Here is a 19,831-nt window from a genome sequence, read left to right as displayed (position 1 = left end):
GGCTTTACCATGTCTGCGGCAGGCATGAACATGACCGCGGCAGGTAAAAATATGTCTCACTCAGGGCTGGTCTTTTAAGATCCTGATAAGACATTGCCTGTAGAAAAAAAACTTGTGCTCATCTGTGACCAGGGCTTTGTAATGGGGGAACAGTCTTGAGAATATTCTTTCTCCTGCTAAATGGGAGATTAGACGTGAAATTACATAAAAAATCTCAGTAACGGTTGATCGTAGTATGTATTGGCTTACGCCAATATCTACACATTTGAGGGTGGAACGAGCGCCAAAAAAATGCGATTTCTTTGTCAAATTACCCAAACGTTAAAATTATTTGCCAATAGATTCTTTCAATCAGTCAAATTTGGTACCAGAGTTATTTTCTCGAGAACTGTTGCTGTGCTTTTAATCGAATTGTAATATTTTTTTCGGGTTTTTACCACTATACTGCAATACATGTATTCTGAAATTAAATTTTTCAAAACTGCTCTCATGGGACCACAACTTTTGGCATTCATGCAAACGTTTTTCACTTGAAACTAACTTTCTACAGACAAGGAACCTTCCAAGATAACTTATCAGTCTTTGTTTTTGTGTAAAGTTAGCATATTTGGAGACATTCTCTGCATAGGCAGAGAAAAAATTGCATACGCCTTTCATTTACAAAAAAAAATCTCTTCGGGTTCTTATAGATGATGCACACCTCAAGAGCAATTGAAAACAAAAAAAAACAAAATATCGCTGAAGTGGGCTGAGTGTCATCACCAAAAAATTTATCGGGATTCAATTGATATTGACGAAAACTCAGTTTTTTTTTACTTCTGTACATAGTTTTTGTTCCGACAAGTGAAATTGGGGAGGAACTTTGTATTCAGGTATATTTAAGTTTTTTTCTTTTTTTCCACGGAAAATCAGGTACAACAAAAAATCATCGAAATAGGTCGAGTGATATTTCATATTAAAGCTCTTCCAATTGCAATTCTTACATCATTAAAAAAACACTGAAAAACTTTTCTCAGTGTCGAAAAAAAGTCTTCTGAAGTTTTTGATTTTCGGTCTGTTTCGAGTGAATAAGGTTCAGCGAGCAGAATATATTTCTTTTTCAAGCAAAACATTCACCACAAACAATCCTAATGGCTGAAATGACTTATCATATAAAAGCCATTTCAGATCTGATTTGAACGACGTTAAAAATTTTTCAAAAACAGTCGAAGTTTTTGTGGAAACCTGGTTTCCATTTTTTGAGTTTTTAAGCTTAGATTTTAGGTATTCGTCAGATCTTTTTATCACAACAAGCACAAAAAACGTGACTAAATTGGAGAAAAAAAAACATGAAAGTTTTTTATTCGTTTTTTTAAGAATATGGTCGGAACATTTTGAGCTACTAGCACAGCAACTAGCTTTCGATCCTTTTTTGTAACTGTATCTCTTTTTTCTGAACTCAGACGAGGGCATCTCTTACTTTCAATTAGAGAGCTGGCTGGATTCTCAGATGTCGCAAACCTGCAACCGATTAAACTAATAGTTTCTTTTGAGTGAGTGCTTGATTTATATAGAGATCTCTTAAATACACATGAAAAAATAGTGTGTTTTTCTTCTCCAGCCTCTGATATCTGATTTGAAAATTCAGATGAATCATGTGGCGAAGCAAATACAGATAGTAAGCCTAGTAACGAATTGCCATCCCTTTTGCAATGGGAGAGGGGGCGATCGATAAACATCCATTTTTCTAAATTAAGAAATGTAGCTAGTTGCTGATGGCGTGCTTCAGACATGAAAAGATCAAGTTTTATATTCACTCACGTCATTTATTCCCCGTCAGCAGTCTGCAATTGGGACAGCCTTTCCCCGAGGAAAAAGCGGTACTAATTGAAAAGCGCCTAATTGTAACCGTGTGAAGCAATGCCATTTTTTGCTACAGCTATTTTATTCCGCCATGATGTTGCTTTTAAAAAACTAATAGCCTTCAGAAGACAAATTTACTTAATTGAATTTCTGGAACCGTGACTACGCTTTTAAAAAAAATGCACACATATAAGTTAGATAGAATATTTCGTTAAAAAAGTAGACCAATTTGTTTAAGTATGAAATATATCTTCTATTTTTCCTAGCTGCTTTGTCATTATCAATTTTATATCCAGATTTTTTTAATATCCATTTCCCCCAAATTACCTTCCAAATTACTACGAAGCATCTTCCACAGAAGTACGGTCTGATTTATGAAAAATTAATCAACTTCATTTGAATTCGATCTCCCTTTTTGTTCTGAAATACTATATTGTAATAGATCACATAGTGCCTTGCTTTGTTTTTTTTTGTAAAAAGAGTACACAATAAGGATGAACTCCCTGCGCTATTGAAACACAGTTTGAAATATTCAAGTACCGTGTCTTTTCATCAAAGATTTATTTCATCTCTTTGTTTCATAGTTTTTTATTCGGACAGCGCTCACGGGTTTTGCCTAAATCTATTGTACAGTAAGCCCAATTCGAAATTTGAAGGTTCTGTTTAATCTACGAAAATCCTCCATAATTAGCCAAAAAGAAAGGAAACCGTCCCACCTGAACTAGAAGCTTTTTATTTTGAGCTCACTTCAGCAAAAACTGGTGGAATTCTTCTGACGAGGGTTGAAAAAATCTTTTATTTCACGAACAGTTAATTTAATATGAAAATAGGGAACAATTCTACCTATTCCAGGTTTACGCATTTTGAAGTGATTAGTCACATGCCGTACCTAACAAAAACTTGGAAACCAGATCTGACCGATGTATGTTCCAGGTCTGAATCAGGCCTTGAGCAGGTCTGCATGTGTGACAAAATCCATACCTGCCTTAGTCCTGATTCAGACATGTCCATGTACAAGCAAAACATCCCCCATGTCTGGACAAGATCTGAAATAAGAAAGATTTTAAGATGCTCAGATCTGGTTTCTAAGTTTTTTTTTATTTGGATGGATTTCCGACTGAAATGCATCCGAATCGCACTTAAATCCATCTGAATCTCATTTAAGTCCATTTTAAAGGACCTCAGAGCTGGTCGATTCAAGGGTCTAAAAGGTCCATTTTAAAACATTTTTTTAGGCTCTTTTTGCTCCCCCCCCCCACTTCACACGAGCTTCAATATATATGTGTAATGAGTGGTTTTACGAGGTTGAGTATGAAAACCAAATATTTTTGTCGTTGTTTTATTATTAGCCGTATGTAAATTTTCATTTCAATCGGACAATGTTTTCAAAAAATTTACATGTAAAAATTTTCAGGTGGGGGAAAAAAAGGAAAAACTGCCTTTTTTGTTAACCAGTCAAAAAAACCCGGTATTTATAAAAAAATTTTTGGCTCTTTTCCAGTTTCCCCCTTTCAAAATACCGAGTATTATTTTTGTTTCAAGTGTTATTATGGCTAAATGCGTGATGTTACGATGTAAAGTATGAAGAACAAATCTGTTCACAGTTGTCGATTTGTTCACCACGCCAAATTTCATTGCATTATGACAACGGTAAATAAGCTTTTCAAAATTGAATTTGAAAGGGGGGAAACTGGAAAAAAGCCGAAAATTTCAAATGTTTTGTTTTCAATTTTTCAAATAAAAACACGTGCCAGAATTGGCTCTTTTCCAGTTTCCCCCATTTCAAATTCAATTTTGAAAAGTCTATTTAACGTTGTCACAATGCAATGAAATTTGGCGTCGTGAACAAGTCGACAATTCTGAACAGATTTGTTCTTTATACTTTACAGCGTAACTTCACGCATTTAGCCATAATAACACGTAAAACAAATATAAAACTCGTTATTTTGAAAGGGGGGAACTGGAAAAGAGCCCCAGAATTCAATAATGTGGTCCACATAAATCATATTTTGAGCTCGCAAATAAGCAATGAAATCATAGAAAATTATCATTGTATAGCAGAGGAGTCGATTTTCAAAAATCCGAATAAGTCAATCTTTAATATGCTACTTAATTTTGATTGCCTGAGCTCTCCCCCAACTCTAAGAACAGTATTTTAACAAAAATCTCTGCGCAACTGAAAAAACTTTAACAAAAAAGGGCCAAAATGTCGTTTTAGTCTTTTTGGCGTGTGGTCTTCCCTCTAAATTTTTATATATTGGCGCCAAAATTTTAGTGTTGGGCGGCTAAAATCATTTCAAAATTGTAGGAATGCGGGGGGGGGGGTGTTGGGTGGTGAGGGGGTCGTCACATCCCTAAGGACCGTACACCCCTATAAACCAGCTTTCAACTTGTAAAGCATAACTTTTCCAATTTCGTCCAAATCAACATCAAAAAGAACCTTAGAAAAGCTGGTCACAGTGCTGGTAGCAGAGAATATTCCGTTCACAGTCATCAATGCATTTATGATCCAACAAAATTTTGTACAGAATTTTTCATTTTTCTTTTAAATGAACTAACTATATGTTTTGAAATTAGAAAATAAACAGTTGATTTTTTAGATGAAGTATAACAGTTAAAATGATATTTACCCATCAGACCTTCCAAAGTTTATCTTCAAAAAACCGAACTTTGCGAAAAAAAATCCTTTTTCCCACCCACGGGGTTGGTCGAAACAATAATGAAATCATTTTTTTAAAACTAAAGTACCAACTAATGTAGATCGGTGATCCCAATTTTCAAGTTAAGGTTAAGCGCTAATCCAAAAGTACCATATTCTAGTTTAGGCCATCCTTATTATCCAAAAAGGAACACCATACCCTAGAGATTTAATCGAATTGATAATTTGTCCATTTTCGACCGTGGGTTGTTCTAATGAACCTCTTTACTGACCCTCTTCGGGGCATAGATAATTAGAGGCAAGAATACCTCACTTTCTCTTCATATTTCGAAATGATAAATATTTGGCTTTTTTATAATTGCGAGTTTACCGTTAAAATGTGAGAAAAATCCGATGGTCAATGATTATTTTTCTAATGTTCAACTTCTAATGTTCAACTGCTTCTGATTAATATTTTTTGATCAATTGTTTTTACCTCAAGGATTTTGGACTTTTATGTCTACTGAATAGTTAGCGTGAAGTGCGAGGCCAATCGAAAGAATGAATACAACTAATTTTGAAAAGTTGAAGTTTTGCCGCCAGCAAATTTGACAGTCACGAAAATTAATTGTCACATAAATCAGGGGGGTGTCATCTTGTAAATCTCTAAAAACTATAAATGATAAAGCTGAAACATCACAAGCTAAGGTTTCTTTAAATTTCTGTTATATTGAAACAATTTTCATATTACCTTGTTAGTCCAGTTATCTGTCAGGTATTTTATTTCTAGCTTTCCATTATTTCGGCTCAGTTTACTGCGAGCCAATTGCAGTTGAGCTCATTTCCTTGAAAATGCGCAAGGTCTATTGGTAGTTGTATAGGGTGGGACAGACTAATCCTAAGAAGGAGCATTTCCTTATATTCTTGATATTTTACCCTCCTGGTCCTTCAGTTCTAACTATAACCAAAATAACATAATTATACTGCGTACATTCATTAATTTTATGCAAATTTGAGGCACTCATCGTGTGCAATTTCATTTGGGTGCATTATATTATATTTCTGTGGAGAGTACCTCAACTTCGGTGCGCTTGAAAAAAAAAACAACCGGATTAAAATTTGCGCGGCAAGTTCAATTTCTAGTCGCTCTGGTAAGCCTAAAAATTAAAAACCACGAATGTAACATCATCTGAAAAACTTTGAACGTTTGGTTACCAGATTTTAAGAATGTGCTCGTTTTATACATCCGGGTTGTTGTTGCTATTAATAGTTAACATTGAGCTCAAATTGACTGAGGCAATTTCGAAAAAGGGCAAAGATTACTATTACCTTTACGGTCCTGACGGGTATCCTCGTAGTCAGTCTTTAATCGACAACGAACAGGACGGCATTGAACACTACTCGGGACAGAACTTAGTTCGAGATGTGTTACGTAATAACTCCAGGCACTTTAGACCTGTAAGTGACCAGGCAGTGCGCACAACGGTCCAGTTTAGATTGCTGTTGTACCAGATTTTGGGAGCAAATAGTATCCAGGGCAAGATCCATCTGCACTTCTGGGTGGAAATGCTGTGGAACAACGAACATATCAGGTTAGTTTCTTTTAGATGTAATTGTTTCGCAACCAAGGGGTGAGAAGGAACTTTAACCCAGGGTGTGCTTTTTTAACGCAGAATTAGGACATATTGTAACGTTTTTTGACGTAATCAAAAACAAACGTCATGCGCGGCTTCGAATCAATGGATTTGGAAAAATTTGCGTTCTTTAACGGTCTGATTTTTTTTGCTAAAATTAATTTTAGATGCCACCTGAACATTTTGAACGAAAAATGATCAATGTGCAGGTTGTGCACAGTATTCTGATCACTGATTATTTTTTTTCAGACTAAAAACTAAAATCAAATTTAGTTAATTGAGCTCAATTGGCTCACTCATTTTTTATTACCCACGCTGCCTGTGAAATTGCCAAATTGTTTTTCCGATATTTTAGCGTTTTAAACTAAAATTGAGCTGTGATTTTTTTTTTGCAAAAGCAGCAACATACAACTGAACCTTGCCAATTTGGAGAATTTGGGATAGTTAACGCTTCAGATCTTCCGTGCTAGACAAATTTGAGAGGCAGTTTTTTTATTTGTTCAAAGTCAAATAATTGCAAGCTATGTGGACTTTGTATTTCGTTTATAAACGAAATAAACTTGGTTTTTTCTATAATTTTATGAACAAATCTAAAAAAAAGTTCGTGATATTTTCTTTGAAATTTACATTTGTTTTTCAAAACAAAATTTTTATAGACATTAAAAAGCTTTCAGAACGTTCAAGGATTTACTCTAGTTTGAGCAGATTTGTTTGAATTCTGGCTTCAGTTTTTTAAATAATTTTTCACGAAAAACATATTTTTAAGCTATTAGTTTTATTTGCATCAAGTTGAGCCTTTTGTTGTAATCAGATGAAAAATAAAATTTGAGCAATAAAGTAAATTTTCAGGTTAAATTTTGGTTTCTTTTTCGGGATTTTTCAATAAATGCTTTTTTAAATACAGTTTGCAAGTTCTGAATGAGTGTTTGGTAAAGTTTCTCCTAACAGTGACCTTTTTAGGAATGCTTGCGCTCTAAGTAAATGTTGTGCTATAGTTTTATTTTGCTATTCTTAAGATGAGAATTTAAGTTTTTATAATAAACAAGATTTTTACATATATGGACAATTTAAATTAAGCTTTCAGCAAGCAAAAAGGTTTAGACCATTTTTTTTCTAATATTTTTTGACCTTATCCGCGTCACTTTTTTAGTCTGAACATTAGGTTATCCGGAAAATAATTTATGAATGTTTTTTTTTTCAAATTGGACTACGTAATTTGCTAGATTTTAACCAAAATTATTACGATGCATTTTTTTGCTAAATTAGGGAGCAAATTTATAGCCCAATAATGGGCAACTTTGGCCGTTCGAATTTGTAAGTTTTTTTTCACGGTATCAATAACCATTTTTAACGTCAACTTTTGATAAAAAGGAAATAATGGAACTATTCAGATTCTATTCAACATATTGTTAAGACTACTTACTAATAATTATTTATCATCGTGGTTTGTGTAAATTCACCAACTAACTGCAAAAATTAAATAGTTAACTCGGTAGTGGACAATAATTTAATCGTAATTAGTTTTTATTTTAAAGAAGCTTATGTTTCAATTTATATTCAACCAACTACGTATATTACCTGACTACTAATGTTGCACCCTCCCACGCCCAAAGCTCGATATGAATATCAGCGTAACTGCGTGGCCAGTACTTGGTAGGGGTGGTCATTCTTTCAACTGATGTCCTTTTGACCGCCTGTAAAATTCTCAGTATCGGGTCGGCTTTCATATAAATTGGCTAAATCTTAAGTATTGTGCAGTTTTTTGTACAGTTTTTTATTTATCCATTATTGTAAGTTTAAAAAGACTATGGTTTGTATAAAATTTTATGTTTAGGTGTTTTTATTTTCTTAATTTTAAATATTGCATGTGAAAGGAATTAACTATAAGCCGTCTGAATAAACCATTGATGGTTTGCTGCATGTGAAGAATTTTTGAGCGCACTTTTTAAAGCGTTAAAAGTTTCTGAAAAGTGTTTAGCGGAATTGCCTCACTCGTTTTGACTGAACTGTCTGAATTTAAATTGGCTGAATGTCTCTGATCGAGTTGTATGAACGCGGGAAAATTACATCAAATGAGCATCTTAAAAAATTTCTCGAAAAGTAAACTCTCCTTCCTGAGCTATGAGTCCCGGGTCGTTATGGTTTTATAGTCAAACGGTCGCGGTAAAGTTTTGGTGCTTCCAGACTGCCTAGACCGAAATTGGATTCCGAAAAGCCGAATTGCTTTTTAGTTTCGAGAAAACTTATAGATGATTGATGTTTTCTAGCTGGACTCCTGATAATTTCTTCAATATCTCCCGGATAGATCTCAACCCACATGAGTTGTGGATCCCGGATATCATTTTCTTCACCCAACTGTCTGGCAGTCACTTCAATCAAGACTTCCCCTCCCAGCCCGCTCTTCTGTTCGACGGAATGACCATGGTGCTGAAGCCATTCCGCACAGAGCTAGTCTGTGTCATGGACGTATGGTTCTTCCCCTATGACAGACAAGTAAGCGACCTTTTACTTCCGTCGCTCACTATTACTTTGAACTGTATTTTTAAGAATGTAGAAAATAATTACATACCGAGTCAATTTGAACCAGAGCTCAAAAGAACTACTAAACCTATATTCATAAGTGTTTTATATAATTTTTTCATGAAGTATATTAAATTTTTCACAAACTAGTGGGCAGTTTACTCCATCAATTTCAACCAAAAAATCAATTTGTTTAATGATTGAGTTTTTTTTGTTAAAAAAGACGGAAGAAGGCCTAGAAACAGCATATATGAAATCAGATTGAATATAACTGCAGCGAAATTTTTTTTTTTTCCGAATACTAGAATTCGTCGCTCGGGGCAGTATTTTGTCATTCCAACAGATCTTTAAAGAATTTTTCGAATGAAATAAAAATTTTTAAGCAAAACGAAATTAAACAAAATCAAGTACGGCTACAATATTTATTTATTGTCTAGTGCTATTGAGTGAAACACTAGTTCATATCAGGTGTGCGAGTTCGACGTGGGATCTTGGGCTCACACTTCTTCCGAGGTGGACATTCGGCCCAAGGAGGAGGGCGCGGCTGACATGATGTTCTTCCAAAAGAACGCCGAGTTCGACGTACTCTCGTTCACAGGCAGATACAAAGTCTACAAAGGTTAGAAAGGTTCATCGTGAAAAACCTTTCTCTCATAATCAAATCTTTTTGCTCTCTCATAATCAAATCAAATCAGTGTTCTAGCAAAAATTTCATCAAAACAAGATCTTAGATTACTAATAATTATTTCATTACATGGCCTTCATTTCTCAAAAAAAGAGAAAATTTTTGTATTCTCTGAGCCAAATTTAGATTGAAAATTATCAAAAAAACCTGTCAAAAAATATATTACAACTCAAAGAACCTCTGGGCATGTTAATATACGCGATTAGGACATTTACCGATTTAGATAGAAGGCTCGCTAGGCTGATTCTTTGCCACTTAGAGCCATTTGGATCCCAACACAAAAAGGGAAAAAGACGTTAAACTTGATTCGCAGTGTTGATTCTCTGAAGGCTTTCACTATTCATCCTCATTATGATAATCATTTTTAATCGGACATTGTTAATTTTTTAGAGCCACATTTGAACTCGGCTGGCCCCGACATCCAACTTCCTTTCGTATTCAATGACACTTCTGGACATCGACACCCCTTCTCGCTGGAGAGCAGGGAGGCCCATAGGGCAGATTTCAGCTGCCTCTCGTTCAGTCTCGTATTCGAACGGAAGCCCACTTATTACCTGCTGAATGTCATCCTACCCAGTGTACTCATCAACTTCCTCTGCGTGTTCAATTTCCTCATTCCTTGCGAAACAGGAGAAAAAGTGAGTTATTTGAACAACGCAGTGAAATACAAGAACAACGGATCGAGAAACCGTGACTAGTTTAAAAGTTTAGTTGGGATCTCATACTAAGTTTGCCCAATCAAACCCCAACTAACTGAAAAAGGTATCGATTATTAATTAAGACTACAGGGAGATAATTTTGTTAGCTTCTCGCATTAATAATGATATATTTGAAAAATCGCACTATATATGATTCCATAGAAGCCGAAAAAAAATCATCGCCGACATGAAAGCTAATTTTTCAATGAATTTTTGTAATGAATCCGAAGTATGATTTCTACTCTTCAGGGATTTGACCCCTGGCGATCCAATGGGTCGTATCTCTGAAACTTTTTTAGGACATCCACTTTTGGGTAACCGTCTCCAAAAATTTTCTAAAAACGCTTTTGAAGCCAATATACTATTTTTGGTTGAAACCTTCCAAAAAGGCTTAAAAACATCGTGTTGACCTGGTTTTTCAAAAATTTGCCTCTGTTGCGAATGTTTTTTTTCGAAAACTTGCCCCTCCCTTGGAGAAAACCCTAAATCCGCCACTGCTTTCTAAGAAACCATATATGAATCTTTGATGTTGGCAAATGTGGTTTCTAAGAAAAATTTTGGCAAAACGACCTAATGCTTCAATGCTTAAATAAGAGGCTGACGATATTTAAAATTAGCAAATGTCTAGAAATCTACTTGAAATAGCTACTAAAAAGTTTCGAGCTGCTCTCAAGAGGCGATAGCATGATTTAGCATGATGAAACTTTTAGCACAATTTTGAAAAAGTTTGTATTTTAAATCATCATATATATGCTTGGCAAAATCTTAGATTGAAAAAAGAGCGAGAATTCGTTTTCAATAATTAATAATTGTTTGAGCAATTTGGATCTGGCTAGAAACTTTTCACCGTGAATAATTTAAGTGGTTGAAAGTTCGGACTTGTTTTTTTTTTACAGATATAGAATATCATGCCGATATAAACATTCAAAATAATTCGTGCTTCACATAGGAGACTCATGATAATTTTTGTGTTTTTTTTTGTGTGTGGGAGAATGAAAATACACGCTATAGTTCATCGACTACTCAGATTTTCTACCTTTTTGATATCGCAGCTTGCCAAATAAATCCACTAAACCACAATTATTCTTGTATAAAAGCCAGTCGCGCAATTATCATAAATGGAGATGGTTCATTGATTCACTGATTCTCATTGCATGTTAATCCTTTTTAGTTTATTGAGGTCAACCCGGGTTTCCCTTCGATCTCAGAAACTGGCGTTCCTAGAAAAATGGCGTTGCATTATTTTGCAGCTACGAGCAATTAACAATTTTTTTTGCGCCTTTTCCGTTGGTTTTAGGCCTTGAAATAAATAATTTTGAAGTTGCCTCGCAAAATTGGTCTTTTCATTGTGAAGAAAATGAAAGCTTTCAAAGGAAAATTTACAAAATTCTCAGGGTGTTAATTTTAATCTGGAGTTTTCGAACAGATTTTGTTTGTTTTACTGTCTAAGTTGAACAGAAGTTATGCCAATTAGCTCACTTTCACATATGTTTATCTTAACGAATACTGTCATTAGACAGACCATTTTATAATGCCATTTTTGTTTTAACAATGATCAAGCAGTCAACTTTGTTTAGAAACAAAGACTGATTTTGCAAAAGGACACTGTCTAGGAAGTTCTGCAACGCATGAAGTAACACAACCATTTCACCAACAATCTAAAAGGCTTTATCGCAGAGGTTAAAGCGTGTCTGCATTATTTTAAGGCTTATCAAAGTTTTAAAGGATTATTCATAGGTTTTTATTCTAATTTAGGTAACTATCAGCGGATACATAGAAAATCTTTGGTTGCATTTTTTTCTTGTTACTTTAAGTTTGCATCACTTAATTTAAAAAAAAATTTCTTAAAGTCAACGCAAGGTGGCAAAGCCTAAATCTCTTAGTTCTGTTTCTCTTTCAAGGTTTTGAAGACTTTTTGAAGTTGGTTGATTGATTTAGGTTGCTAGCTGTCTGGGATAATTTCAGTCCCCAAAAGTGGTGAGATTAGGCGGAGCGTAACTACTTGAGATATTTGCATCTAACAATAGAAGACCAGCAATGATTTATAAATTTCGCTGATGTTCATGTGGCTCCGAAAAAGCATTCAAACTAAACATCCCGAACATAATTTCAGATGCAAAATTTGGACTACAATATTAATTTGAAAAAGTAAGAATGGGTAAAACAAATTATGACTTAAAATATGGCTCGGAATCGGCAAGAATGGATCGAAAAAATATAGTAGCAAGCCATGAAGTGGATAAAGTTGGGCGGCTGGCACTTTCAAGGCTGCCAATCAAATTTTTTTAAAGGGTCCCTTTCAATTTTTTGATCAATTAATCATTTAGAAAAAAAAAGAAGAAAAACAAACATTAAAAAATCATCTCCAACAAGCTATGTGAAGAAAAAAATGAAACGTTTTGCGTCTAGAAACGTGTTACTAGAAACAAACTGCTTCATTGCACTGCATGTCCAGCCCTCTTTAAAAAATCAAAAAGCAAAACAAACAAGGATAGCCGGTCGCTGTAAAAGTAGCGCAGAATGTTCCGACCATATTCATATAAACTACAGCTAAAGATTCTTCAAATTATTATGTTCTTCAAATTAGTAACGTTTTTAATACGTGTATTGATGATAAAACTATACACACGCGTAACAAGTTGGTAAATTAGGCACAATCGACAACAGTTATCTTCAAAAAAAAAGAATTACAAACAAAAACATGAAAAAAAATTTAAAAACATTTCTATTTATTTTCAAACAATATTTTTTTTCTTATTTGTGGCCAAGTAAGCGCCAGACATAGCTTTCAAAACTGGATTCCATCGGAAAAGTTAAGTTTTTTTAAGCTTAAATGACCAATTTAACAAGTCGTCTTCAGTTTATTCTGTCGAAATAAGACGGAAAAAAAAATCAAACCGGTTTCTCTCGACTCTGGGACTTTTTGAAAGCTTATTAACGTCAATCGAATGATGACTGAGACTTTTGTATGATATATCACTCAATATAATCCGATGCTTTTTTGTGGTACCTGATTTTGCGTGAAAAGCAAAAAAAAAGAAAAAAAAAACAAACAAACCCAAAACAAAGTTACTCCTCATTTTTAATGGTCGGAACAAAAATAGTGCACGCAAAAGTATTTATTGCAAAAATAAGTTGACATCTATCGTTCCTCGTCCACTCCAAATCAAAAAGTGATAACAGGACGCCAGTAAAAGCAAGTAAAAGAAATCTGAGGCTTGATGAAATGCATTCTGCTTCTTTCTACCATATAAAACTTGATGCAATATTGGAATTTTGATCTTCGTACTCATTTCATTTCCAAAACCCCAAATTCTGTGCTACAGATAATGAAAAAAAATACAATCAATAGACTTGATTGAGTCAATACAGACAAATTTGGTACCAATGACCAATTTATCAAATTGTACTCTCTGTGCTGCTCTTTAAATGTTTCTTCTCGCTAAGCTACACAAAAAATTGATCAAAACACTGATCTCAAAGACCGGTTTGGTTAAAACAAATGCAATCACTTAATTTTCAGTCAATTTCTAACTAGGTCGAACTTTGAGCAGTGAAGGCGGCCATTATTTCCGGAGCGTTTTTCTGTATTTTTTCTGGTCTGAGCAAAACTCTGCATCTAACTAGAGGCCCAGCTAAAGCTAGAGGTACCTATTTAATTGATAAGTTATTTTCAGTTGTTCTCAGGCGAGATGAAATAGGTAATTTCAAAACGTTAAAAATTTAGCTTCACCCAAAACTTAGTTATAGCACTATTAAAATTTGAGGGAAATTTTCGTATTTTTAGAATTTTACCAGAGACATATTTTTCTGAACAAGTCTTAGAGCGTATCATCATATAGACGGAAGGTTCCCACAACCTGTTCCCTCGACTAAATTCTTGATATCAGATTGATTTATGTTCGAGAGTATTCAAAGTTTCAAAAAACGGACAAGAAATCAAAATATTTATTTTTCCGATGTCATAACTTACTGTGTAAAAAAATTCGGCCGAAACTGCTTATTTATTGGGTTACCCACAAACTACTCTACCCGTTGAAACCAAAATCTCAAGATTTGGGAGGGTAGTTTTTGATAAAAGTGAAAAAGTGTTTTAAAAAAAAGGAAAAAAATAGAAAATTTGACTTTCCGAGAGCTAATAACTTTTTTGTAGAAAATTGGGTGTAGCCGCTGATGCACGGAAATTGATAACAACCGTTTTTTTGACGGAAATCAAAAATTCAGTTTCGGGAGTGAAGTTTTTGAGAAAATTCAAGAAGTTTCAAAAAACGCTCAAAAAGTGGAAAATTTGACTTTTGTGAAGGCTATAATTTTTTTGTTTCGAAAACCGTTTATGCAAGGGAGCTTTCGGCAGTCCGTTTTACTCATAGAGCCAAAAACATCAGATTTGAAGTGGTAGTTTATGAGAAACTGAAAAGTGGGCGGACTTTTCATTGGTAATACTTTAGGAAAAAGTGAAAAAAATTTCCAAAGCGTCTCGATAAAACAACTAAAAAACCCGATTTTAATAATTTTGTCATAATATCTGTTTTTATCAAACAGGAAAATGAAATAATTTTTAAATATAAGTTTTACATTTTGGCGAGTTCGGTTTATGAGTAAGTTGACTTAAGAATGTGAACAAAGTATTTTATGGATGTTGCTGAGTTTTGATTGGCTAAATTAGCTCCACCCACAAAAATATTATATATTGCCGCCCAAAGCGCCTTCAGAACCTTTTTAAAATCCATGAGCCAAAAATGGATATCTCAAAAAAATTCAAAGGGGGGACCCTTTGGGTCGGCAGGGGGTAAGGCGCCTTCAGAACATTTTTAGGGTCCATAAGCCAAAAATGGATATCTCTAAATAGTTCAAAGGGTCCACCCCCAGCCCCCCATCTAAATCCGCCTCTGAAAAAGAATCAAGTTGGGGGCCAAAACTATGTTAAAAAACCATGAATTTGGTCAACATAATAGTTTTTGAGCACAAAAAATGCAATAAAATCATAGAACGCTATCGATATGAATCAGATTTTGGGCCAAAGCTATTTTAAGAAATCATAAATTTGGCTTTAATAGATTACATTTTGAGCACAAAAATATGCAATAAAACCATAGAACGCCATCAATATGAATTATTTTTTGGGCCCAAACTATGTAAGAAAACCAGGGGCGGATCTAGGATTTTCTCGAGGGGGGGGGGGCGGATTTTCAAAAAATTTTCCAAAATTTTGACGACTTTTTTTTTTTTTTTAGGTCGACCAAATTGATTTTTCGAGCTCTCCCAAAGCACTGTTTTGCCCCTACTTTGGCTAAATTTTCTGCGCCGCAGGCAAATTTTTGAAAAAACAGTCAGAAAAGCCGTTTTCGGGCAATTTTTGAAAAATTTTGACAAAAAAATCGCGTTTTTTTGGCGCGCGCTCCCCCTCAAAGTTAGTATATATTGGCGCCGAAGGCGCCTTTAGAAAAATTTTAGGGTCGGTCGGCCAAAAATGGATTTCTGAAAAAGTATCAAAGGGGGGACCCTTTGGGTCGGCAGGGGGTCGAATCCCTGAGGGGGGGGGGGGCGTCCGCCCCACCCCCCCCCCCCCCGCCCCCGCCCCCCCCCCCCCCCCCTAAATCCGCCCCTGAAGAAAACCATGAATTTTTTTCTGTTTTTTTTTCATTGTTTTTTTTCTGATATTGCTTGTATTTCTCCCTGCATAAACAGTACTATGCAAAAATTATCCCACCCTAGAAACATTTCGATAAATTTTTGATATTTTCAGCTTTTTTGTGCAAATTTATTCTGTTGCTTGAAATTTTTTTTTGTTATTTTGTTAGAAATAATTTTTTTTTTCTGTATTTTCAGCATTTTTTCTGATATTGGTTGTGTTTTTCCCACGCATAGACCATACTTTATAGTACCTATACCACCCTAGAAAAATTTCGATACAATTCGGAGAGTTTTAGCTTTTTCGGCATTTTTTTAGTATTTTTGTAAAATTTGCTTATTGTAACGACACGTGACAAGAAATTAAAAATTTTTAGCTTCAATTCGAAAATTTCATTTTTTTAAATATATTTTATTAATAAACTAAATGAGCCTACAAAAACGTAGACAAAAATTGATTTATATCGACTTAAATTAATTTTGTTTTTTGCTCAAAATTGGATGAAAATGAAACCAATTTACTAGACAGAAAATGGTTTTAAATCAATTTAGCATCGGTTGAAATTGATTTTTAAACGTAGAGGAGGCTCGATATGGCGGTTAAATATGGCATCTGTTGAATTTAAAAAGGCACTTATTGCGTTTAGCTGGCACTCGGTGTTTGGTGTTTGTAGGTGACATATGGGATGACAGTGTTCCTGGCCCAAAGTGTGAATCTGATGGTGGTGAGTGAGATGGTCCCCCAAGGAGGCATCTCAGTCCTAGGCCTCTTCCTACTCCTCTCCCTCTTCATGATTGGTCAGTCACAAGTCTCTATTTGAATTAATTTAAATTACACGCCTACATTTTTAGTAGCCGTATAAAAAACACTGAAATGTTGAACATACCTTAGGTATTTTAGACCCTACGAAACAATTTTTGAAAAATTTTTGGCAAATGCAGAAAAAGCGTGCAATTTTTGATTCAGCTGCAATTTTGGAGCTCTTCAGCTGTCCCGCACCCCTTTTGCGGGTAGATTTCTTACTAGATATTGAAAGTTCACATACAACATATGCCTAACCGTTAAATCAATTCTCTAAGGGGGACATTCAATACCAATAACCATACGTGGAGGGGGGGTGATACCTAAAATATCCTTTTTTCAATCGTTTATTTTTTTTGTTGCAGATCTGTGTTTTGTGGCTCTGTTTGGGTGTTGTTATTTTTTCTCGCTAGCTATCTTGCAAATATCGGATGGCGATAAAATTAGGGTTATTTGGTTCAGGAGTTTTGAGTTAAATCATGACATTGCGGAACTAATTGATTGTCTTCTTTTGCTCTATTTTAAAAAAAATCCAGTCTGATTTCAGCTCATAGCTATTAAACTGCAGGCTATTTTTGACTTCGTACAGTCTCACATTTACGTCTGCATTGACTAGTACTCTACCCTCATTTCCAGTATAACTTAATTAGTTGTTAAGACCCTAGGGGTTGGGTTAGGGAAGGGATTGGTTGAGGTAATGAACTATTTCAGCTAATCAACCTACTTAAAAATATCTATGTGCTATATGCATCATTTAATCCCCAACGGGAACGACCTGAATCGTCAGAATAACCTTATCTGCTAATTAACCTGTCTATGCGAACAAGATTTATGGTAACCTTATATGAATTTTGACTCAGTTTTCTACAAATCAAATGGCTTATTTTTAATGTGATGTCAGTCTTATACTTGGTTACTGGCAGAGGCCTGTTTACGGACGAGAGAGGAATTGCGATGTTGATGCAATATTGTCCTCCTTTCAAGCCTGTTACCATTTTTCAAACCGTCTTCTGTTGGCGCCGTTTTTCTCTGTGGGAGGTTGGGTAGGGTCTATTTTAGTTATTCAGCTCAGAAGAATGCAAATCTCGTTGATTTATTACCCAAAGTGATGTTCGGTCTGGCTTTGTTTGTTGGTTTGATTTCAGCCAATCATGTTGATTTGCAAAATTGGGGGCCGTAAACGAAACAGATTCGGGGGTTTTGCATGACGGAAAACTTGGCCATCATTAAAAACCTTCACGAAAGTTTTTTGATGCACTGACGAAGATATTTAATTATTTTTCAGATGTTTTTGGGCGGAGAAAAGCTATTTTTTTGGCGCGCGCTCCCTCCCTAAAGTTGGATAAGTTTGCTGGATCGACCAACAAAAAATGGCCTAAAATACTCAAAGGGTGGATTTACAGAATCGTTTCTCAGTCAAACTAGAACCACCTAGAACTGGCATAAAAATGTGTGTCAAAAATGTCTCTTTACTTCGTTCAAAAATCTCTTCGCTCAATCTGACGATTATGAAACATTTAATGTGGACCACAGGTGAAAAATAAAGCAACATTAAATGTACGTGTTAACCTTTTTTAAGCAACAGAGTTGTTCAAGAGCTGAACAGAGCCGATTCTTCAGTTTCTGTAAAAAACGTAAATTTCATTTTTTCAGCTCTATCCCTGTTGATGCAAGTACTCACAATGTGCATATTCTTCTCCAGCATCCATTGTCGGGCATCCCCCCTCATGAGGCGGATGGGGGAGCAGATGCGGAAATTAGTTGGGCCTAAAGGTCCCTACAATCTCCTCAACAACATCTATTGCCCTCAACCTATTTCACCTCTGGTATATAACTCAGTGGAGGCTAATCAGGAGGATAAAGAGAGGGTATATATGACGTCAGAGCTCGGTTCCAAAAAAGAATCTGGCGCACCTAGTCCGGAAACAGAAGCATTCTTACCAAATGGTGGCAATAACCAAACTGCAAACATTTCCTCGTGGGTTAAGTTAGTAATCAATTCGATTGCTTCTAAATTTGTTATATTTCTTATTGTTCGAGTGTGTTTTGTATTCGGGTGTGTTTTACTTTGTATTCGGGAGTGTTTTAGTTTTTTTTTTGTTTTCCACGCAAAATCAGTTACTATAAATAATCATCGGACTGGGTCGAGTGATATATCATATTAACGCCCTTTCAGTCGTGATTCCAACCTTAGTAAAAAAAGTTTTAGTGTCGAGAAAAACTGGTTGGAAATTTTTTGTTTTCTATGAAAGTTACTTTCGTTATGAGTGAAATTTACGTTCGTTATGTATGAAAGTTGCCAATTTAGGATAAAAGTTGGTATTTTTTAAACAAAAAGAAAACATAGTTAAACAAGAAAACTCTAGCAAAATAAAATCTTTCGAAATTATATGACGTTTTTAGTGCAAAAAAAATTTAAAAAAAATTTTTTATTTATTTTTTTGAAGACAATTGTAGTCGTTTATTAACCGGCAACCGGCTCTCCTTGTTTTTATTTTGATTGGTAAGTTTCATTATATTTTATGTTCAACACGGAATTTCTAAGGACTTTAGATTCACATTTCTGTTAGTCGACTGTTGTTTTGGGTTTAGAAATGGGTCTACTGTTCTTGACCCGAAAGAAGCACTTGAAGCACAATGGCTGGCGGCAGCTTCTCAAGCCGAAGTAAACAACATCAAAAGCAAATTACAAGAAGCATCGACCTCCAAATTTGTGCATTTTAACGAGAAGAGCTTCTCCAGTCGCAATCAGAACCAGCGCGCCACTTTCGGAATCTTCAATCATTACACTGACTATTCAATGTATAACGAGGACTTGCGTGAAAACGATCGTCCAATGACCATTTCAACTGCTCGGCGAAGATCAAGTGGATTTCTTCCTTCTGATATTTTCCAGTACGACTTCAAGCAAATTGAGAAGCAGCGCGGAAGCGTCGCAGTGTGTACTAGGTATTCGGACGCTTACAGCGACTCGGACCCCTTCAGCTTCGGCAGTTCTCTGATGCCGACAGCTCGGAGCAGAAATGGACGTCGACATAGTTTGCGCGGCGATCAAGGCCGACCTGACAGTCAAATTATTTTTGAATGGAGACTGCTGGCTAATATTCAGAATAGAGTCAACACGCTTGTTTTTGTAATCGTTTTAGCAGTTATTTTGATTTTGTATTACTACTTCCATGCGCCACCACCACTCAATAGTCAGAAGACAAAATAATGCAAACTTTATTACGCTTGCGATAAGCAAACGTTATCAAAGCGGAATATATACTTTTTTTCGGGTTAACAATTTGTTTAAAAGAAAAATATTCCGTTTCAAAAAAATTGTCGACTTATTATTTGTCTGCTTATTTTCTGTCAGCTTAGATTTTTTTTGCTGGATGC

At 35.2% G+C, this 19,831-nt stretch overlaps 1 protein-coding gene across 1 annotated transcript; it reads left to right on the top strand.

The window, feature by feature from the left end:
• The first annotated feature begins 5,166 nt into the window (after positions 1–5,166).
• Positions 5,167–19,664, top strand: LOC134839243 (neuronal acetylcholine receptor subunit alpha-2-like). The gene is made up of 7 exons (XM_063854736.1): positions 5,167–6,072; positions 8,382–8,607; positions 9,103–9,253; positions 9,710–9,957; positions 16,323–16,446; positions 18,104–18,437; positions 19,043–19,664. The coding sequence occupies exons 1-7, from the start codon at positions 5,708–5,710 to the stop codon at positions 19,662–19,664; spliced, it is 2,070 nt and encodes a 689-aa protein (XP_063710806.1). The 5' UTR covers positions 5,167–5,707.
• Positions 19,665–19,831: the final 167 nt, after the last annotated feature.

The sequence above is a fragment of the Symsagittifera roscoffensis genome, chromosome 1, assembly GCF_963678635.1.
Source record: "Symsagittifera roscoffensis chromosome 1, txSymRosc1.1, whole genome shotgun sequence".
Classification (NCBI taxonomy): Eukaryota; Metazoa; Xenacoelomorpha; order Acoela; family Convolutidae; genus Symsagittifera; species Symsagittifera roscoffensis.
Note: the sequence above shows the minus strand (reverse complement) of the source record. Positions and strands in the feature narration are given on the sequence as shown.